Raw genomic sequence first — 24,402 nt, 5'->3', positions numbered from 1 at the left:
TTGTTGATATATGACATTGTCAAAAGTGAAGAAGTTATTCTCTTTTGGGCCAGATATGTCGACGATGTCTTTGTAATAATGAATGAGAAATCAATTAACGCACCCACCACCCTCTTAAGACTCAACAATATTGATCCTCATATCAAATTCACACTAGAATCCGAATCAAATCAAAAAATCAACTTTCTAGATTTAACCATCACTAGAAACTCAGATTCTTTCAGTTATAAAATTTTCAGAAAACCCACTCAAACAGCCTCCACCATTCGCCAAGATTCAGTGCACCCCCAGTCCCACAAACGAGCCACATACAACAGCCTAGTTCACCGAGCCTTCAGCATACCTATGTCCAATAAAGATCTAAAAAACGAACTCAACACAATCCGCGGAATCGCAAAATTCAACGGCTTCAGCAATCATTTTATAGAAAGCATAATCAATAAACACAAACATCGCCCAAAAACTACCCTTAAAAAAGAAATAACCAAACCTCTAACATTTTCCACCTTCACGTTCAACAATGATATCTACAAGTTAACCAACATCTTTAAGAAACAAGGCGTTAAAATAGCCTTCAAAACCAACAATAAGAACATGAATGTTTTATACAATACTTCACACATCAACAAGACCAGCAGTTTTTTAAAATCAGGAGTTTATAGGATCAAATGTACCACCTGTAAAAAAACCTACATCGGGCAAACCGGGAGAAATTTCATTATCAGATACCACGAGCACACTAACGCAATAAAATACAACAAGTTTTCAGCCATCGGCCAACACATGCAAGATTATAACCATAATTTCACCAATATTGAACAAGACATGGACATCCTCGTATTAGCAAACAAGGGCCCTTTACTGAACATAATGGAAAATTACTACATACACCTAGACCAATACTTTAATGCCAGTCACAATCTCAATGAAATCTCAGAGAAACCCAACATACTCTTCGATCTATTTATCACTTTCCTCAGAAACAATAATGCAGCCAACCTAAACTCAATCCTAAATTTAATCAAAGGTACTTTTCCAAGACAATTACACTTTCTCCCGCACCCTTCAGCCCCACCTTAAGCCCTCTTCCTAAGCCATATTTCATTTCAATACAAGAACTTACTGATTTCCATGATTATAATTTTTACAACACCCCATTTATACTCTATTCTTTATTAAAAACCTATTATTATGTATATTCCTTGTATTATTAACTATTACCATAACATCTCATTTCACTTGTTATTCTTTAAAATAATATTGTCTTAGGATTTCGCCACAAATGATCTTTGCTCCAATACGGCTGATGATGACCCCTAGATGGGTCGAAACTAGTACCGTATAATTTTGTAATTTTGTGAATATATTGTATTGAAAAGGTGGAAACATTTAAGTTATTATTATTATTATTATTATTATTACTTATATATTGTTCAATACGGACCAAAAACATGAAATTCATAACCATCAAGTAAGTTTTCTTTCAGAAGTTTTTTCTTTTCAGGACTACATATGAAAGGAGTTTGGTTCCATCCACTAATACGCACAACATTACCGTGCATCGTTGCTTTTCGTTACCACCTGTTCTGATGGTTACATTTTTAGAACTCTTTGTATCCACTGTATTTTTCCAACGCCTTTAAAAATAGGTAGGTGTCTGGTCAGCATTCCCAATTTGCAGTAGCAAATAAGAATTTTGCTTCCTCAAATGAATAATGTGACGCTGAAAAGCTGTTAATTTTTCTTCATACATCCCAGGGAGACGTGAAATAGACGTTCGTCTCCAAATGCACAATCCTTTTCTCGGATCCATCCGCGGCTTGCAGTAAAACCCTGTGTTTTGAGTTCTTTTGGGATCTCCAGTGCTTTCATTTGACACAATTCATCAGAAACACCATATTGTAACTCACGTTATTCTATCACAAATTTGTGGAGTTGTTCTTCAATTTCCGGAAACACTGCACTCCGCCCGCGGAACGCTCTGCTGTCGCCATTACTTTCTAGAAGTTTTTCCTTCTTCTTCCGCGAGTCACGAATGCACGATTCATCACTATCGTACTTTCTGCCAACAGCACGATTTCCGTATATTTCAGCTTTGCTTACAACTTGCGCACAGTAAATGACCGCAGACGCCGTTTTGAATCCATCGCTTACTATCGAGACAGCACTTTCACGGGACAGATACGGAACTCGAATGTGAGCGAAGTAGACATCCGTAACCAACAGTCTTGACTCTCGCAAAGTACGATATCCCGCAAGATCAGCTATTTGTGCACCCAGCATGCCAGCAACACTTGTGAAACAAATGACGATCGAGCATCCGCAGCAGTGGCTTTCATATTTACCTATATTCTTTGATTTACTGTATTTCATTACCTTAGATTTCGCAATTACATGCCACTGTAACCGTATTGAGGAAAAAAATCAATCTTGTTTTCTAGAACGCAACTAAAACACAATAAGACCTGAATGTCCGTTTACGTGTGGTATATTGAGTAAGGTAACCGTATTCAAATCTATTTCAATACTCCATGTAAACATAGTAAATATTTACGAGAATGAACGGCTTGAATACGACCCGCACTCAGGATTTAGAACCAATATTTTTGGGGAAAAGTGCGGGTGGTATTCGAGATTATGCGGTATTTGGTGAAAAATTAAGATAGAATAAATTGATGTTAAATTAGATTAAATTATTTTCTACAATAATTATGTTGTCATCAATACAGAACATGAAAATTGTAAACTTTAACACTACGCGCCCGGCGGTAGTAATATTACTACCACGTGGTGTGCACCCGAGTGCCGCTGTTAGTCATACTACTACCACGAAATTTGAAATTCAGTCACTCGAAAGCTATTAACGTTATCGAATTAGTTTTTGTCTTAACGTGTTATAGATCTCATTTACTACTGATAGATGGCGTTATCATTCGATAGTGATGGGTGGTGCAACTTTGGGACAAAGTTTCATAGTCATGTGCGCTCAGCTTCATCTTACCTAATTGCTGACATATGTGCTCCTCGCATGCTCTGGTTCGTTAAGCTCAAATTTATGTGCGCGTGTTCTAATGATTGTTTATATGACTTAACAGATTTAGAATGAAAGTGTAGTGAGTTAAGTCTGCATTCATCTCTCAAGTAGTCAGTTTATGCTATATATTGAGATATGGATCCCGAACCCAGTACAAGTAAAGGAAATCCTATGCATGCATACAGCCCACGGATATGTGAACAGATTATTATGGAACTTGTAAACGATTCGGATTCTGATCTTTATGAAAGTGATTGTGAAGAAGTAAATTCAAATCTACCAGCCCCTCATCACCATAAGAACCAGTTGCAAAAGGACGAAGGGAGGTGAGAAGCACGGGAACACAATTGAAACAAGATATTGCTCCTGTGAACATGCCTGTTTTTTCTTCCCCTATTGACATTTGTGAATGTTTGGCAGATGATTTGGTGAGTAGTGTTGCTGCTGAAATTACTGAAGAACCATGAGCACCATCTACGGGAGGACTACTAGGTAGAGATTATTTTTTACACAGAATAACTGCAGTGGGCATGAGGAAGGAAGGACACTCGCAGCATACCTGCAAGGTTTGCTACAACAAGTCCAAACACAACACCGGCCGTGCTGTGAAGAAAATGACGACCGTATATTGCCGTAAATATGACATAGATCTTTGCATAGGAGATTGTTTTGAGTGTTACTATACCAAAGCTAGGTATTGGGAATAACAATGTGTAATTCTGTTGTTCACTGACTGAAAACTATCGAACTTTTCTTAGTGAATTAGTAATTCAAGTGCGTGAACAAGGATACCAGAATATATCAATATTGTTGCCTAATTTTATTTCCAATCTTGAAGGTACGCATTTTTGAATTGATTTCATCTGATAGTCCACTTTTTCTAGAATATGTATATAAATTTGTTAATTTATACTGCAAAAACTGACAAAACTGTGATTTTTTTTTATTTTTCTGAGAGTTTAAATCATGCTGGTACAGGAACTTGGGTGAAGTAAAATAGCTCTCGCGGACCAAACACATATCCCCATGTGGGTGGGGGACACAGGCGAAGAATACACCCATGGTATCCCCTGCCTGTTGTAAGAGACAATTAAAAGGGGCGACCAAGGTATGATCGAATTAGATCCATGAGTGGAGCAATATCTTGACTCGTCTGGGCTCATAGTGTTAACCACTTTAGTCTGGATCTACTTCTTGTTCTTCCTTCAGTCTTACTCTCCACCATCCATTTTCACATCCTTCTCTCTTCCATCCTCTTGTAATGTCCAAACCATCTCATTTTATTTCTATCCATTCTGTCGAAAACTTTTTTACTCCAATTTCCTTACACGTTATTATTCTCATAATTGTTCCGTATTGAAAGTGAATTTATATCAAGAATATTACAGGAATATTTATTGAACCACCTATTCAATACATTCCACAATTTATGTAGTTAGATTTTTACATAGTACTACAGAGTTCTAAGGTACATGTTTCGCCCTTTTTTTAATGGGCATCATCAGCCTAACTCAATCTTAAAACAATTAGTTGTGGAGCCTATCTATTCTTACAATGTGATATTAGACTATAGACTATTAGTGTTGTAACACTGTGGTGTCTTCAAACTAGCAATACATAACATCTAAAAATATAGACTGACACTGAATTTGTTTAAAAGTATTGATAAATAACAATCTAAAATTATCACTTAGTCTTAAAAACATGTGTGTCTGAAACTAAAATGGATCTTCTTCATTTTATAGACTGTTAAACTTGTGTGGCTTTCAGTACTCTAAGTTCAAACATCTGAGGGAACATTCGACCCGCGAGCAAACTAACACACTTTTAAAGTGAGAGACCATGTCTGTTCTATTTACGCATCATCATAGAACACGAGTGGCTGTGCTGTGAGGTCATCATCATCATCATCATCATCATCATCAGTTTTCCACTCCAGTTGCCCGGGTGTGGTTTACGAGCACTCTCCACTTCTGTCTGTCCATGTACCACTCTTCTCTCAAGACGACATCCCAGCTGACTCCTCTCGTTCCTATGTCCTCTTTCACTTGGTCCAGCCATCTCTTCCTAGGTCTTCCTACCGGTCGTTTTCCGGCCACGACAGTGTGTGTCCTTCCATCGTCCAATCGTTTGACATGGCCAAACCATTTCAAACGGGCCCTTGTCACTTTTTCATTCAAGGATGGGTACACACCAGCTCCCTCCCTTATTCTTTCATTCCTTACCCTGTCCCTTTTTGTCTTCTGTACCATAGTACATAGGAACTTCATTTCTGCGGCTTCTAGTTTGCTATCCACTTGTTGGGTTGTTGTGCAGGTTTCTAGGCCATATGTTAGTATGGGGGTGAAGTATAATTGGAATAGAATCTGCTTTGATCTTAAGGGAACTTGTTCGTTCCAGAGGAGGTTCCGAACTTGATGGTAAAACTGAGCTGATTTTTGATTGCGGTTGTTAATCTCTTGCTGTATTCTGTTATCACTTGAAATGATGCACCCAAGATATTTATATTGGTCTACTGTTTCCAGCTGTGTACTTTCCAGCATTATTTTTCCTTTCTTCTTCTGCCTGTTGACAGACATAGTAACAGTTTTCAATTTATTTATTGTTAACCCGTGTGCTTTCAAATGTTCATTCCAGGTGTTCAGCCTCTCTTGGACTTCCTTCTCTGTATTTCCCCAGATTACCACATCATCTGCAAATGCATTGATGTCCATATTGTTCTTCTGCTTAATTTCTTTCATGACTTCATCCATGACAGTGATAAAAAGTAAGGGTGAAAGGGTACCGCCTTGTTGCACTCCTTTAGTGGTTTGGAACCAATCGGAATTACCTTTTCCTATCTGTACGCAACTGCAGCAGTCTTCGTAAAGCATTTTAACTTTCTGGATAAGACCTTTGCTGTGAGGTATTACTCCTAATGTTGTCAACAAGTCGTAAACTAAATGGAGCTTTAGTTGACATAAGTGAAAGTTATATGGTCGTATATTATTTGGAATTGCTGCTAAATTTTCAAGGTGATCAGCTGGACCATAAAAGACGAACTTGAGAATACAATGTACCTTGCAGAGTTATGCAATCACATGAGAGATTGTGAGTTATTCATTAGGGTGCAAGTCAGGTGCGTCTTATTGTTTCAGCAGTGCTAGCTTGTCAGATAATTTTAGATTGTTATTTATCAATACTTTTAAACAAATTCATTATCTGTCTATATTTTTAGATATTACATATTGCTGGTTTTAAAACACCACAGTGTTACAACACGAATAGTCTAATATCACATTGTAAGAATAGATAGGCTCCACAACTAATTGTTTTAAGATTTAGGCTGATGATGCCCATTAAACAAAGGGCAAAACATGTACCTTAAGAACTCTGTAGTATTATGTAAAAATCTAACCACAAAAAGTGTGGAATGTATGGAATAGGTGGTTCAATAAATATTCAAATTTCCTTCCCGACATCCTCATATTTTACTGTGTCCTTTCTTACCTTTCTAATCTTACTACTTAAAAATTTCATCTTACTGGCCTGAATTTCACTCTTGTGTCTCTTCCTTCATCAGTGTCTGGGTCTCTGCTGCACGTGTCAATGTGGGGCAATAATACATGTTATGTATCATCATCTCTTTATACTTCCTTTGTACTTCTTTCTTCCAGACCAAGATCCTCACCCAAAGGTAAAATGCATTTCCCTGTTGTATTCTTTACCTATCTTCTTGTGCAGCCCTGTGTCCTGCATCAGTTCTGCTCCTGAGAACTTGTAGCTTTTGCTTCTTCTGGTCAGCTCTTCTTCACGTTTTTCATTCCGTAACTAGCAATATACTCGCTGAATAAGTCCAGTTGACCTTGTACTTGCTCCCCATTTGCTCCCCATTTGCTCTCCACACCACAGTGACATCTGCAAATAACATCACTTTCAATTATTATTGTTATTTTAATTTTGTATAAATTAAAATATTTTTGGTGTACTTTTGTTCTCATTGCTGTATCTATACTCCTGGTTATTTTTATTGTTAGAGAACAACGTGGAGCAAAAGGTGGAGCTGGAGATAGTAGATCAGGTCCCATTGTCAACAGAGGCCAGCTTGGAGCATAAGAAGGACGAGGAAGAAGAAGAAGATGTAAAGGACACCTGGGATGCTGATTCCTCGGAAGGGGAAGAGGAAGAAGGTGAGCAGCACAACCCATGCATTCCGTTACTTCTAAATCTACAGTATGCCCATCCATAAATATGATTTGAAGAGGCCATATTAGATAATCAACACTTTCTTATGATAGGAGACTGTGGTTTGTAGTGTTTTATAATCCAACATTTAGCACTTTGTAACTTTGAGATTTTATGATGTAGCATACATGAGCAAAGGTGGTAAAAAGTGTATACTGATATTTAATGCCATATTACATAGAATTTAACATTTAGAATTAACCTACTGTTTTATTTCTGCGTGCTGCTTCATTGATGCTTCTACCCATTATGAAAATGTTAGAAAAGAATGACCATAATCAAAATCCAAGGAAGAACAACTAATGATCTCGGATCTTTTCTGCACAGCTACCCATGATGTTTGGAACTGATCTATTACATGGAATTGAGATTTACAGTCTCAAGGGAGCAAACATCTTCATTATCATTTCCCCATATCCAGGTCCAGCATTTGTGGTACTTCTACATTATCCTCTCTCTTCCATGATGTTTATTCCGTAATTCTGTTTTGTTCCAGGTACCTTCATATACTTGATCAAGTCTATCCATCTTGTTCTGGGTCTCCCTATTGCTCTCTTTCCCTCAAATTTTGCCTCAATCATCTGCTTTGGCATCCTTCCCTCCTGCTTCTCTTTATATTACAATTAATGAATCAATAGTTGTGGTAAGCACGGTTGGACCTACACCTGTTACAACTAGATTCGTATTACAAGATTGAAGCTATGAACATTCTAAACATGGATTTTTACTGCAATTGCTGATTGTATTTTATCTCATTAAGTTTTTTATGTATCACTGATGTTGTATACGTTTTTCATCCTTGTGTTATTTTAAACTCCATGAACCTACTACGCTGGCGTAGCAGGAGGAGAGGTGATACTCCCACGTGGCACGTACCAGGCGGCGGATAGGGGGGTCCTAACCGGCTTGCTGGTGGACTTGGGCACAATAAAATTGCTCTCGCGGACCAGCACACATTCCCCTGTGGGTGGAGGACACAGGCGAAGAATACACCCATGGTATCCCCTGCCTGTCGTAAGAGGCAACTAAAAGGGGCAACTGAGAGATGATCGAATTAGAACCATGAGACTACTTGTAATTAGTACTGCCATGCAGGGAACACCACGGGTTGCTTTTACTTGCACATAGTACCACTATGTTAGGTACACAATAGGTTTGTGATTAGTAGTGACATTGTGTGAATCAGGGTGAGTTTATTTCCTTGTGGTGGTTTGTAACCAGATGTAGCTCTGAAAGGGATGCGTTTGAAGTTCATATCCAAATTGCAGTATTCTCTCCAACCGTCATTCAAAGTATAAGCACTGTTATTTCTGGTAACGGCTTCTTCATCAACGTATGAACTGTCACAATCTGATTGTGCCGTACCTTCTTCAGCACTCAGATCAAACTTATTTTCACTGTCATTAAAATCAGCATTACATTCATATTAGAATTTCATTTGCTTTCTCACGATCTTCAAAAGTCGCCATGTTGGTAGACAGTAGATGTTTACAAACATGCATGACCAGAGATAACTCTCTTCAGGGCCTGTTATCAAAGAGAAAATAACCCTTGAAGCATTCCCAAAATTCTTCAACAATGACAGAAGCATACTGTAGTGCCAGTTTTGGCAGATGTAACCTAACAACAGAGTTATAGCCAGAAAGTTTTGTTGTTGGGTGTGCCTTGACATAAGGATCTATGCGATAAAATTCCAATTTCGGAGCAGCCCTGCTGTGTGAGTGCTAAGGGGCAAATGAGGTTAGATAATGAAAATGAACCATCAGGAAGGGAATCAGGTTGGTCTCTACTACTACGAAACATTTCCTTCTATTAGATGGCAGATGGTTTTGGTCACATAGCTGTCAGCATGTATTCAGGATATAGTGGGTCCGAACCCCACTGCTGGCAGACCTGAAGACGTTTTCCAGTGGTTTCCCATTTCACACAAGGCAGATACTGAGGCTGTACGTTATTAAGACCATGGCCGCTTCCATCCCACTCCTAAACCTTTCCTATACCATCGTCGCCATAAGACCTATCTGCATCAGTACGATGTAAAGCAAATTATTTTAAAAATTCACCTTAATCAAAGTCACAGACAATTCCTTCCCATTCCTATCCCTCATCTCCATAAGACCTATCTGTGTCAGTGTGACATAAAAAACAAAACAAAACCACAAGTCAGTTAGTTGTTAGTTGGGTATATAAAATCTTTCTATGTAAACCCTTTTACCTACTACAAGTGTTCCTATGGATTTCTTACAATAATTTTGTACTCTTCTTCTTCTCCTTCTTCTACTGCTTATTCCACATCTGTGGGTTCCCAGGTGTGAACTGTGTCGCACATGTGGATTTGGCCCTGTTTTATGGCCGGATTCCCTTCCTGTCGTCAACCCTATATGTAATCACTGTTGCGTGTTTCTGTGGTGTTTGGTAGTGTAGTGTGTTATCTGAATATGAAGAGGAAAGTCTTACAATTATTTTGTACAATTTTTGTTATAAAAATTGAAGACTGATCACAATTGTTGTTTGTACAGATAAGTCTGAGATGTCAAAGGGGGATGCTGTGCCAGGACAACCATCTCAACAAAAGGGTCAGGAGGATGAGGATGATGATGAGGAGACATCCAAAGAGGAATCAGATTCAGAAGAAGAAAGTAGCGAGGAAGAATCTGAAAGTGAAGATGAACATAAAACAGATGCAGAGAGGAAACGGGAGAGAGCGTTAGCCAGGATACAGGTGAGGCTTGGGAACCAAAATTGTCCATAAAAATGGTAAAACAGTTGACCACTTCCCTTAATGATATGATGTAAGGATATTTTCTTGCAAACTGGGAGTATTTGTAAATATAATAAAGAGTCAAGATTTGGATTATAGAGAAATATGTCCGTATTGTTAGATAGAATGTGATGGAAACAAACATTAGTAAAACTCTACACCATAAAATAGAACTATATTAATGTGTAATCAAGACTAGTATGTATCCATTTTGTACGTTGTCTCAACTAGTTTGCCATAAATCAGGCAGATGTGAGTGAAAGTTGTTGAAGTGCTGCTGATTAGCATCTAGATCTTTAATTTGTGAATATTGCATTGTGAGTAGCTAGATAAATAAGTCAGGAAAGTTAAAATACATCTTTAAGTCATTTTTGTAGCAGCAGCAGGTGTCTACATATAATAATAATAAAATAAAGTAAAAGGAAGGAAAATAATATTGGAATAAAAACAAATATTTAACGCCATGTTTGCAGTGCGACAACTTTTAAACTTACAGGTCTAACGACGACAACTACGGAAGGATTGTGGAACGTGAAAGGAACCCTAATGAGGTCATGAGATCGTATCTCATTGTGGGAAAAGAGAAACGCGCGGCGACCACCCTTAAGCTCAAATGTATTAAAAATTAACTAATGAAAACATACAATTTCAAATAAAACAAAACAAATAAACGGCAGAGTAACTGACAATTAACACACTAAATCAAAGGATAACACCCTGTGGGTGGGGGATGCAGACGAAGAATACACCCACGGTATCCCCTACTTGTCGTAAGAGGCGACTAAAAGGGATGACCTAGGCGCTGACATGGATTGCGGTTTGGTATAATGTGTTGGACCTCCTGTGGATGGGAGAGGCTGAATACATCCACAGGTAATCCCTGCCTGTCGTAGAAGGCGACTAAAAGGGTCATGTGGCCTTGGTCCCCTCTTTATTTTTTATTGTTTTTCCGAGGGTCAGTTGTAGACCATTTAAAAATTTTTGATGTGCGTGCTACTCGGAGATGGACCTCCTACATGTGTGACTATGCTCGAAAGCCCGTGTCAGTAACCACCCAGGAAATGGCCGGTGGGAGTGTCATGTACCTGGGCAATAGTATCCGCCTGACAACACAGGTCCCCGCACAGCCGAATGCCAGAAGGACATATTATTATTAATTTTATTTTTTTATTTTTACCTGTATTTAGTACTCTGTACATGCTATGGGGTACATGCTATTGCGGGTGACTGGGGGAAGGGAGTCCTAGTGCTCATTGCCTCAGTCTTCCCGTATTAGGCATCGTCCAACATCGGACCCCGGGCAGTACCGGCTGTGACCAGATGGGTATTGCCTTGGCTGCTTGGTTCGGCTAGAGACCCCTAATCGGAGTGGGTGGCATTCAGGGAGGATGATTTCGGGCATGGCGTCGAAACAACTTCCGCCTGCCACCTCGGGTAGTTCGCTACCCAAGTCTTTAACTTTCGATTCTCTATAGGGGGCAACCCCTTGGGAACAAGCGCAGCGTATTAATCTGGGTTCCAGCTTCCCTAGGTTCCTGGTTGCTACCAGAACGTATGGGCATGATTTCAAGCTGGTCAAATCGATTCTGTTTAGTCATAACATCGAAGGTGTATACGGTGAACTTGAGGATCTGAAGAAAATGCGCAATGGTGGTTTGCTTCTGAAGACGAGCACTGTGCTCCAGGCAGATCGGTAGCTTAAGTGCGACCACTTTGGCGAAATCCCCGTCAAAGTAGAAGAGCACAAAACCTTGAATCTGGTTCATGGAGTTATTTTCCACGGTGATCTTGTTCTGAAAACTGACGATGAATTCATGGAAGACATGAAGCACCGTGGCGTGACACACGTCCGGCGCATCACACGCAAAGTCAATGGTGAAGACGTTGCCACGGGTGCATTCATAGTCTCCTTCAAATTGTTATTGTTGCCAGAGAAAGTCAAGGTAAGAAACAACCTATCGTTGCGATGTGAGGCCATACATCCCACCTCCATGCAATGCTATGAACGGCAGAGATTCGGACACATGGTATCTCGTTGCTCGAACAGTCTGTGTGTGGTACATGTGGAAGAGTAGCTCACGGAACATAGGAGTGCACAACTCCGTACAAGTGCACTAACTGCTCTGGTCTTCATTCTCCTTGAGATCGGAACTGTCCGACCTATCCGAGTGAGAAAAAGATCCGATAGATCAAGACCCTGGATGGTTTTCCCTACCAGGAAGATGCCGTAAGTTTAATTCTCTGAATGCACCGACCAAGACACTAGACTTCAGCTTGATAGCACAGAGTCTGCCAGGTTCCTCATTTTCAACTGGAACACCTACCCAGAAGATCGCTGCACCCAAGGCATCAGTTGTTCCTGTGAGCATAGTGAGGAATTTTTCGTCGGTCTTTTGAGTGTTTTGTGTTTTGTAAAATTTTGTTTTTTGGCTAACTATTTTCAAAATTTATATCTTGTCACTTGCTGTGTCTCTATTCGGTATTATTCTGTGTGTGTGATCGTTTAAAATTATCTTGTACGTTGCGGTTTGGCTCAGTGTATATATCAATTTCTGGTCATGGACGTGTGTTCGGTCTTCTACTGTACCTGGGTTCCTTTCCAAGTAGGTATGGGACTATTTGGGGCGGTTCGCAGCCAGTTACTAAATTCTCCAAATCAGATTAGAGGTTATGGGGTCTCTTAATCTGTTTGAAAATGTTCCTGGTTTGTCTGTTTAGCATTTCCATCGTGCTGCTTTCTGTTCCCTTGTCACGTATATTTACCCATGTATTCCTATACTTGCTAGGAGGGTTCTATGAGGACTGGGATAGTCTCATTGGGTGAAACTTGCCTACCATATTTATAGACCAGGTAAAGCCTGAGGCGTAATGGCAAATTTTGATGGGTTATGGATCTGCACTTGTACTCGTGACATTTTTGAAATCTGGTGTGCAATTCAAAGTCCATTTTCTTCATAGGCCTAAATATTGATAATTTTAAATATCACACACAATTGATTAGTTTTTCGAACAGATTAAAATGACGTAATGTCTTTTCTTGAAGCTTCTTGAAATTAATTTAAATGATACGCAACCTTTTCAAAATTCAATAAAACACAACTACATGAAATTTAAATACAAAGATCACTTCGAAAATAATTTTTGCAATGCTCATTTACAGTTCCAAATAATAGACAAATAATTTCTCGATCCATCCAGAAAAATAAAATGGCAAAAATAACACATCAAGCAATTGCATAATTGACAATTCTCAAAAGTTCTTCAGCCCCAGAGTCCCTTCTTGAGGCTTCCCAAAATAAAAGGTGAATAGTTTACATGTACTTAGATAAGATAACTTTTCGAAATACAATGATAATTTCCAGTTTACCGACCTACCACAGGTGACATTCTCCACCTCTGAGCTACGCTAATGAGCTGTCGTAGCTCAGCAAGTTACCTGTCATAACTGTTACAATTTCACTGTAACAGTGCCATAGTGTGGGTGTGGACTCCCGTATGCAGTTATCAGACTGTGCCTCGTATAATGGGCTTCTGATAAGTTCACCTGCATACGCCCCAGCGTCAGTGGGTAGGGACTGACACATCCCACTCTGATGAGTCTAGTGTCAGACCTAAGATGAAACGCTGGTTAATAGAGCAAACGCCTGAAAAGCCTTACATTTGATCTGTTTTTGACATGCTCTGTTGGTGAAAAATATCTAATTCCCTCCATGGGAACTTAGAATTTTGCATGCAATATAATTGCTAGGTGCACAAATGTCAGTAACGGAAAAAATCGTGCACACTTAATCGCTCGTAATAACGGATGAAATGAAATGGCGTATTGCTTTTAGTGCTGGGAGTGTCCGAGGACAAGTTTGGCTTGCCAGATACAGGTCTTTTGATTTGACGCCCGTAGGCGACCTGTTCGTCGTGATGAGGATAAAATGATGATGACACATACACCCAGCCCCCTTGCCAGCAAAATTAACCAATGATTTTTAAATTTCCCAACCCTGCCAGGAATCGAACCGAGGACCCCTGTGACCAAAGGCGAGCACGCTAACCATTTAGCTGTGGAGGCGGACTTAATAACGGATGCATCAGTGATAGGGCTCTCGCTTTAACCGAAGGATAATACGAAGTTTAATGTAGGAATTTTGAAGGAACGGACAAAACTGTCTTTATAACAGGGTTCTCGTTATATGCCATACTCGTTACAGTGGACTACGTTATTTTCTTACTCATACTTGAAAAATCAGCAAAGTTTGATGATTTAAAAATGATGTGTTATTATGTTGTCCCTGTCAATAGTAACTCAGATAATTTAACTTGTACAAGTTCCACTATACAGTATATGAAATATCCAGAAATGAGATAATATGCATAAAACAGTTTGTTACACCACTTGAAGCACTGGGTACAGTGATGTGAAAAATTGATCTACATTTCTTAGAAAAGTGATATGATCAGTCTCTAAATACAAAAGATATTAATTATTTACCTCTGTATTTTTATTTCACAATGACTTTTCTGTCATTTCCTTGAAGCTGTAGGTTATGTTCTAACAAACTAAACATGTCCAAAATTTGTTTGATTTCAGAAAAGAAGAGAAGATGCTGAAAAGAACAGAACGTTGGATGTTTTACGAGCGGCTGTAGTCTGTGTCCTGGGTCATGTCGATACCGGTATGTGGTAATCAAAATACAGCTTTTACTGTCAGGTGACTTAAGTTCCTTATCAAAATTATATATTCAAAACTAGGGATGGAAAAGAAACTTATTACCCTGTTCCGAGGGAATTTGTTTGTAGTGGACTGAGGAACTAAAAGATTCCTGAGTGGCTGGTGTCATCGAAAGAAGTTATGCTACTCCAACAAGAGAGATTAAGAGCAGTATTGGAGTGGATGTAGGAGTTCAGGCTTGGTGCTCAGCACATTGTTATGCAGTTTGGTTACTCAGTATCTGACCACACATTCAATGAAAGATCTTCCATAGAGCATTTTGTATGCAGATCAGTTGGTCCTGATTTGTGAATTGAGAGATCAAGTGGTGTAAGTTTCAGAAAGGGTGAGACTGGCACTTGAAACCAGTGAACTGAGAGTGAAGAGGACAAAAACTGAGAACAACATGTTCACTGACATCACAAATTTATCACATATTGGCCCACTAGGCGTACGTACAATTCTTCATGCTGGTGAGCCCCTGAGAATTGTTAATGAATTTAAATACCTGGGTTCTGTGATTAACACCCATAGCGATGGCAGATGCTGACGTGAAACATTGAATCATTGTGGGGTGGATGAAGTCTCTATCTGTGTCCAGGATACTGTATAGCAAACAAATGCCAGCTAAACTGAAAGCAGAGATCTGTAAGTCACTGGTGAGACCTGCCAGGACAAGCTAGACACGGTCTGCAAATGCATGTTACTGAAATGCCAGTTCCCATTGTCTTGGCGGGGCAATGTTAGGTGTTTGGGCTTGGCATTTCCTTTGTATCCTTTGGTATATGGTTTTACCACCAATATTCGTTAGCATTTTATGTTGCTGGTTGTGAAATCAGTCAACCCTCCTATGATGCAGATTTGTTAATGTAAAAATGGCTCGGTCCATTATTTAAAATTTATTGATAACTAGCAGTTCCTGCTGAGTAGGACTCTATTAACCCCTCAGCGACAGGGAACATTTGAGTGCTGCTTTACCTAGTGGACTGAGGTGATTCAGATGTGTGCACTAAGAGAATGCAGCGATCTCTTTAAAAATTCACTGTTACTACAGTTTAGCTCAAATTATTTTCAAATGTTTATAGTAGAAACTCACAAGAATGTAGTTTACATTCTTTAACTTAATATTTACCTTATAGTGTGATAATGGAGAAGAGACCTTCCACATTTTGTATGGAATGAAAGTGGCATTCGTGTATTTGCCTGGGTTGCTTCACAATGCAATGAAAACTAGGGTAATTGTTGCCTCGGGAACTTCGAAAAGAAGGACCGGGACAATAGTTCAAAGGTTCATTTAGCACAAATTCCAGATTAATGGGATGATTAGTTCTCAAGAAAGAGGGCGTATAATTTGGCATGTTTTGCCGTCAATTACTTGGCCGCACGCACCATGCCTTCCCGTTCCTTATGTTACGCTTCCACTCTTGCTTTGCTCAGTTCTGTCTGGTGTAGTGCTGTTTAGTCTGATTAAAACTTTGTCACTCCTCTTTCATTCAAACTGTACCACACCATCGTTCTGCCCCACGCAATATAATTTTTCAAAGTGACAGTAATTCAAGTAATTACGAGTTGTAAGAGGTTTCAAGGTGTTGAAAGAATTATAGGAATTCTCACCAGATGACGTCAACATTCATATCAGTGAAGAGATGGCAATTTATATTATTAATCTACATAAGGAAACATCCTGTAATGATACATACATCTGCTAGAATGCAGCAGAAATTTTAGCCTAAATGATCTTAAGCGGACAGAAGTCAGACTGTTTCAAACACTTTAAGGTGTTGTAGAGCTAATGCAGTGAGCTCGCAGTTGCGATCAGCAGTATTCTGTAAGAAGGAAGTCAGCTCCCAGACAAAACTATCTTTACATCGGTCTGTTTTCAGACCAACTTTGCTTTACGGGAGCAAAAGCTGGGTGGACTCAGGATATCTTATTCATAAGTTAGAAGTAACAGACATGAAAGTAGCAAGAATGATTGCTGGTACAAACAGGTGGGAACAATGGCAGGAGGGTACTCGGAATGAGGAGATAAAGGCTAATTTAGGAATGAATTTGATGGATGAAGCTGTACGCATAAACCGGCTTCGGTGGTGGGGTGTTGTGAGGTGAATGGAGGATAGCTTACCTAGGAGAATAATAGATTCTGTTATGGTGGGTTAGAGAAGTAGAGGGAGACCAAGACGACGATGGTTAGACTCAGTTTTTAACGATTTAAAGATAAGAGGTATAGAACTAAATGAGGCCACAACACTAGTTGCAAATCGGGGATTGTGGCGACGTTTAGTAAATTCACAGAGGCTTGCAGACTGAACGCTGAAAGACATAACAGTCTAAATGATAATGTATGTATGTATGTATGTATGTATGTATGTATGTATGTATGTATGTAAGAAAGAATGAAAAACTGATTTTGGCTAATTCATACATATGAGGAAGGTAGAGACCTTCACCTTCACAGATATATCATTTCCATCTGAACAACTTTAAAACTTTACAAGCTAGAACAAAATAAATTTAGGCGTACAGGGGTCTATACCATGCATGGAGGTAAGCAGCATGTGAAGAAAGGGAGGTCTATATGACATATGGAGGTCGGCATCAAGGGATTAAGTTTTGAGCACTATTGGTAATAACAGTGAACAGTCCAATAATAACTTACTCTTATCAACCTGTCTGTCTTCACTCTCTACATTAATATACTATCTACCAAAAAGTAATTGGGTACCCATGATGGTTGGTAATTTAGTATGTTAGCTGACGTATGGGGCTGACATATGCTTCAGGATGTATGAGAACCAGTTGAAAAGGAGATGGCACAAGGTATAGAGCTATTGGACTTCAATAAGGACATGACTGGGCTGTCTAGTAGGGAGAATGCAGTGAAGTTAAAAAGGCCCAGATCAACATTAGCAACCATCCTGTGTAAGTGGAAGATAGATGGGGATTGTGACAGTGGTGCATGTTCTGGGAGACCTTAAGTTTTGACCAACAGAAATTGAGAATCCTGAAACATGAAGTTGTGAAAATTTGGCACAACCGATGGCTACTACCCGACACAAGTTTCATGCAGCAACAGAACTATCTGTTTCAAGTGGAACACTGCGCCCACCAAAACTCGGATATTCTGGATGAGCAACAGCACATAAGCCCCATATTACGGAAGACAATAAAGCTTGGTTACTCGGGTGGTGGTTGGACCATCACAGCTGGACATTGGAGCAGTGGAAATTAGTTCTGTGAAGTGAAGAGTCGAGATTCACATTGTATCAGTCTGATGGATGTGTAATGGTGTAGGGTCTACCGGGGGGGGGGGTACGGCTTCTGCTGGAGTGTATAGTGCCAACCAGAAAACTTAGTGGTGATGGTGTGAGACTCCTTCTCATACTTTAGCGTGGGACCGCTAGTATTTGTCCACGGTAGCATTAATACAGGCCTATTGTAACATTCAGGTAATGGAATGCTCTCAATATTTTGTCATTTTTATGGAATTGACTCTTGTTACTTCCAGGATGACCATGCTTTGTTTATGGAGCTGCTATGCAATGGTACACTGACAACAATGTTCGCAGATTGGACTCCAGGTTTTGACCTCAATCCAGTAGAACATCTTTTGGGATGAGTTGGACCAGCGGGCGAGGTCTGAGGAGTAGTGGCCAAAATCCCCTGGCCAACTCTCGGATTGGTTGCAAATAGAGTGGCGATGAATCCTAGTGGATGGATGTCCTTCACACACTAGTCAAGAGCATGTCGGATAAGGTGGCTGCTTATACGGCCTCTAGAGGTGGCACTACGAGGTTAAGGGGGGAAACCACCGAACAGACATCGTGGACAGGTGCCCAATTACTTTTTGATAGATGGTGTATTACAGTGTCAGATCCTATAGCCAGGGAACGTTACTTTTAACAAATTAGACAATGTTTTCTCTTTTTTGTTTGGTCCACATTTTCTTTCATTTTATTGCCTTCTGCCTTAATAAACTCTCTCTCAAAGAGTGAGTCAGTATAATAATTCTTGGGCTTGCACCACTAAAGGATACAAATAATGATGTTCATCCTAAACCACCTAACTGCACCACACTCAATGTGCAAGTACTCTTGGATTCATGCTATAAGCCTCCTCAAAAAGAGAGCATATATATATAGGATTTAGAATTAAATATCCCAGAAAAACATGCGTATGCATTTTCTTCATAACTAACAGTTTTCCATAAAATTGTACTTTTACATGAAGTGGCTGAGTTGTTGTCTTTGTTCGTCATATGATCAGACTTCCATGCAAGTACTGAGTGTTTTGGCGGCAAAGTGGTGGCGGTGATGGCAAACTCCATTTCATTGTGAATACTGTGTGCTTGACTGTTGAAGAAGTGTTTATTGCGATTTTGGTTGCCAAATTTAGGATATATGCTAATCGCGTATTATGAAATGCAAACAGTTTGAAATAAACAACGAAGCGATTTATTGTGCAGGAAAATACATGTGGTAAAGTTACCATGACCAGTGACGCTAGTAAGAAATCAAAAATAGTTCAAAAATTTAGGAAGGAATACTCGAAAGAATGGCCCTGTTTACTGCGTTCCTCAATCTCTTTCACACGTGTTTTGTAGTGTGTGTGGCTAGCATAATTCATACAGATACAGTTAAGCTGAGGGACACAAACAAGAATTTAACCATTTTTGCTAAATCCTCGGAAGATGAAAGCTCAGTAACAAACACGGAGTTGTTGTTTACAACTTTTCTTATTGAACACAACTTACATCTAGCCTGCAGTGTCCATGGGGGACGTTTGTTCAAGAAAATGTTTCCCGATTCAAAAATAGCTTTGAAGTATGGTTGTGCGAGAACAAAAACGGGAGCGCTATTTAAAACTGTAGCTTCTACAGTTGAGAGAAAGGTAATAGAGTTAATCAAGTCCCAGCCCTTTGCCCTGGCAACAGACGGCAGTAACGATATGAATGACAAAAAGCTCTACCCATTAGTTGTGATGATTTTCGATGAGGGATCTACGCAAATTTCAACGATAATTCTTACAATTCGAGAATCCAGCGACAATACAGGCAAAGGAATATTCAATATTTTGGATGATGAACTGAAGAAGAGGGGGATTCTGTGGGTTAACTGCGTAGGTTTTGCATGTGTTAATTCAAGTACTATGACTGGTGTTTCCAAAGGTGTGAGCTCCTTCATTTGTAAAGAAAATCCTAATATTCTTGTGCAAGGCTGTACTTGTCTCTTGTGCACTTAGCTGCTCAAAAGGGATGCAGTGCTCTTGTAAATGTTAATATTGAACAGTTTTTAATTGATGTTTATTACTAGAGTTCGAGGCAAAATGCTTTAAAGGTATGGCGGTAGTCTTTGGTGAAAAGCCTCACAAAATTTTGAAATATATTTCTACCAGGTGGTTATCTCTTCTACAGTGTGTATCAAGGGTGTTAGAACAGTGGAACCCTTCAAAAATGCTCTTCTGTGAATCAGATTCTGACAAGTCCAGCTCAAAATTTCTGAAAGTTAAGGGACAATTTGAAAATCAGTCTACTGAACTTTACCTTTTGTTTCTTAGCACTGTTCTTCCACTTTTCAACGCCTTAAATGTACCTATTCCTCCAACAAGAGACACCGCTTCTTCTTAAACATCATTCAAAGTTCAATGAATTTTTCAGTGATTTTATTGTTCTCTTTGTGAGAGCATCCTCTGTTCCAGAGTCTGATACTAATTTACTTGATGTGAACTTTAGTTCTGCTAAGTTACAGAAAGTGACAGTGAGTTGGTAATTGGGGAAAACACAAGGGCTTACATAAGGGCAGTTTCTCTAGATCAGGGCCTCTCAGGGTGCTTGCGCCTGGTGCATGCATTGTGCACGGTGCAAAAGACAACTTCGCTTGATTGACCAGACTGCAGACCCCCACTCCTTGATTTGGAGCAATAGCGCTGTCTCTCTGTCTTTCCCCACGCCTGTCTCGCTCGCTCCCCTTGTCTTCCTCACTTGCTCCATAGCGCTCCAAATCCGAGCCGAGCTTAGCCGAGTAGCCCAGAGACAAAGCGTTGGTCCGAGCTGAGCCGAGCGGGACCGATGCACTGTGCACAGGAACCTTGCGCCGCTGTTTGCACGCATGAGATTTTGGGTGTTTGAGAGGCCCTGCTCTAGATTAAACTACATTGAAAAACTTTTATTCCAATGTGAGACTGTTCTATACAAAAACATGTGAGTACATTGTCAACAAATGGCCAATTAGGGATAAGTTTCTGGAGCATGCTAAAGTTGCTGATGTTTTCCAGAGGAAATCCAAGATTTTTTTATCAGTAGAATTTGATTGACCGGTTTCCTAAAATTCAATCATCAGAAGAAATTGATTCTTTGGAAACCAAGTTCAGTCGTTTCCAATTTGATGGATTCCCTTTTGACAAGGAGTCTGATACTAATTTACTTGATGGTACATGTAATGTAAAGGATGAAAGGGCCAACAGACCTTGGTTCGAAATATCGAAGATCACTGATGCTTCAGGTATAAGGAAGTACCCTTCACTGAGTAAGCTAATGATGGCTATTCTTTTAGCACCCCATAGCAATGCTGCAGTGGAAAGAGTTTTTGGTTTGGTGAGGATGAACAAGACAGAATTCCATGCTAATATGAACACCGAACTGTTAAGTGCTCTGTTAGTGCAGAGGATGCACATGATATTAAAAGAAAAAGCTTGTCACCAGTGTACCTTTATGAAACAGGAACTACAAGCTGGTAAGGGGGCAACTACAGTACTCAACAAAAGAAATGATCCTTCAACCTCCACTCATATATGTACTGCAGATCACCTGTTCCTCTAGCAGGTAAGAATCATACACTGTTTATATGCTAGTCTTTGAATAAGTTACATCTGGTTGAATTATATATTGTTCATTGATTTTTCAATGATGTGTAAGTTAGTGGGAAATCGAAAAAAAATTCTACGATCGCGCCGTCGCCCTGACGGCTGCATTACTAATTGCCTTTCTTGAAAGTTGGCATCTCTGTACACATACACCAACTGGGAATAACGAAGACTATCTCCAGAAACCATTTGGGAATAGATTCTCACTGTTTGGACTCTATGATCAGGAATGAAACTATTTTTTAAGTTTCAAAATGATGGGATCTCGAATACTTTCAATTGCTGTGAAGATGATATCATTTGGAATGACGGCATGCCAGTAGCAGGGAAGTTGGCGGCACGAGACGACGATAATTCAAATGAAAGCAGTGATCATGTGTACTGTGTGGTAGGCCTGCTGCTTAACTGACAGACACAAATGACTGCCATTATGTTCTTTTATATTAATATTGCATAATATGATACCCTTATCCCTTTTCTCTACGGGGTCAAGTATGAAGTGAGACGAATCTTCGCAGCAAATTTTTACGACCGGATGCCCTTCCTGATGTCAACCTCATCAGAGAAATTAATGAGATGAAACAAATGACATGATATAAGAGTAATTAAAACTGACTGTATTTACTTTATATTGCACCCGTTAGCATAGACATCAATGGCAGAGCAATAAGACAGCTCAGGGGTGCTCAGTTAGGATTTAGCAAGCCTGAGTGAAATAACGAAGGGAAAGTCATTAATGCTGTGGCATGTAATACAGAAAATATGGAATAAAATTCAAATATCGGCATGGTTTATTTAACATAAAATCAATATAATTGTGTTGTCATCCTTTTAACTGTGATTATAGAAATGATTGTTAATAAGAAAATTAAGTGCTGTTCTTGAAGTACATAAAAATAAATCAAATGGGGTGGTACATTAATCTATGTCCTACCTGCCCTAACAAATTCAGAATTATATCTTGTTTTTGATCATTCTTTAAGCAAACAATTTTATTTAATTAACTGTGAAAGATCTGGGTTCTGATGATCCAGTCTGAAATATTAGAAAAAAGAGAGAAAAATTAGACTTTGTGTGACAATTATACCAAATTACAGTAATTTGCTCAAAGTCTGAATTTACTGTGACTGGTTATGTACATAATTTGAAGCAATAATTTTCCATTAAACTTAACGCAATGAAATAAGTATCTGTTCATTTGACAATTCCCTTATGGATTAAATAAATTAAATACTGTAAATAAATGAAAGTTCGAAATGCCACTTCAAATGGTCTACCTAACTCTAATAAAATCTTACTCCAGATAACGCCACATTATAATTCATAGACACTGAAATATGAAAGAAAATGACACTGCCTAATCCGCAATATAACACATGAGATATAATAAAAATATGTGATGAACACACTATAACTATCGTACACCATGATTACAATTCTACTCCAACACAATATCTACAACATTTGGCAACACGCGAGATGACCATTACCTTCAAATGCAATCACATTTTCATAGCTTTGTTTGATGAATAACGGCGTCATTTAAATCTAAGTAAATGACCCGGATGAAAGTCATTGAATGTTCGGGAATCTTGAAGAATGGTCCATAACCATCATGAATATACGTGAAAATTGAAGTGACAATAACTCTCGGAGTATTCTGAATATAATATTACTGGACACAAATATACCGGAGACATAGTCCAAAATCAAATACGCACAGTCTATAATTATCAAATATCACGCAAAGATTCTAAGTATCTCAATGCTCAGCTGCAATTTGCATAAATATCTCCAATAATCATAGCATGATTTTACTCTCGAAGAATATTCTAATATGTCCATTATACAATACAACTCATTTTCTCTCGAAGACATGGGACTAACACATTGCCAATCGTAAAATATATTATAATGTCCCATTTAACATTGCCATACACTTGTAATCCACCCCGGGATGTCACGAATTTAAAAATATAATATCACGTACCAAGTCCTACGCGTACACGATTCTTAACTAACACATTTGGATTCTGGAAGATCCAACCCATCTTCCGGTTTTCATGTCTCGGCTTAATATTATCTCTCGTCTTGTTTCCATGTTAACTGGTTTTGATCCAAAGGAATGGAATCATTTCCAAGACTTGAGTTTTAAGATAACCCTCTCAACTTATATTCAAACGTACATGATCTGAAATTACAATTCGATTTCGTATGACGACTTTACACACGAGAAACTCTAAGTTACTTAGATGAAGATGCTGACACACTTCTACAAAACTTGTGTCCATATTCAGGTAATAGAGTTGAATCATAAAAATTATTATCAAATTATTCGCTGTACATGATTAAGAAAATCACATATACCATTCACTATATCAAAATCTATCGGACAGAAACAAAGTATATGAAGATGTATGCTGTAACTACTACATGGCAAAATACAAGAACTACACAACTATACCATTATAAGACCATTTACCAATTCTAAATACGTTAACTAACCCACTACTTGAACATATATTTACTTTAATATTGTGTCGACTTAGCTTTTCGATGTCTTCCTTATGCTGGATGGCTAGTTGTCCTCAATTATACAATTACACCATCCGCTACAATGAACACATAAATGCAGTAAAACACAACCATTTTTCATCAATAGGCCAACATGTAGAAGAATCTAAGCATAGTTTCACAGACATCAATAATGACATGACGATATTAAACATAAACTCTAAGGGCCCCCTGCTCAACATAACCGAAGATCTCTATATTTCTCTGGACCAATACGCTAACCCCAATCATAACATTAACGACATT

The 24,402-nt window shown here is 39.0% G+C and overlaps 1 protein-coding gene across 3 annotated transcripts in view; it reads left to right on the top strand.

Annotated features, from left to right (window-relative positions):
* Positions 1 to 24,402, top strand: part of eIF5B (eukaryotic translation initiation factor 5B) — a 501,408-nt gene that overhangs the window by 90,544 nt on the left and 386,462 nt on the right. For all 3 annotated transcript variants that reach the window (XM_067136000.2, XM_068225162.1, XM_067136001.2), the window contains exons 8-10: positions 7,051 to 7,203; positions 9,778 to 9,980; positions 14,602 to 14,686. In XM_067136000.2, the coding sequence (XP_066992101.2) occupies positions 7,051 to 7,203; positions 9,778 to 9,980; positions 14,602 to 14,686 (441 nt within the window). The remainder of the gene's footprint in view (positions 1 to 7,050; positions 7,204 to 9,777; positions 9,981 to 14,601; positions 14,687 to 24,402) is intronic.

Source organism: Anabrus simplex, chromosome 1 (genome assembly GCF_040414725.1).
Source record: "Anabrus simplex isolate iqAnaSimp1 chromosome 1, ASM4041472v1, whole genome shotgun sequence".
Classification (NCBI taxonomy): domain Eukaryota; kingdom Metazoa; phylum Arthropoda; class Insecta; order Orthoptera; family Tettigoniidae; genus Anabrus; species Anabrus simplex.
The sequence above is the reverse complement of the archived record's forward strand: the minus strand, read 5'-3'. Positions and strand labels throughout refer to the sequence as shown.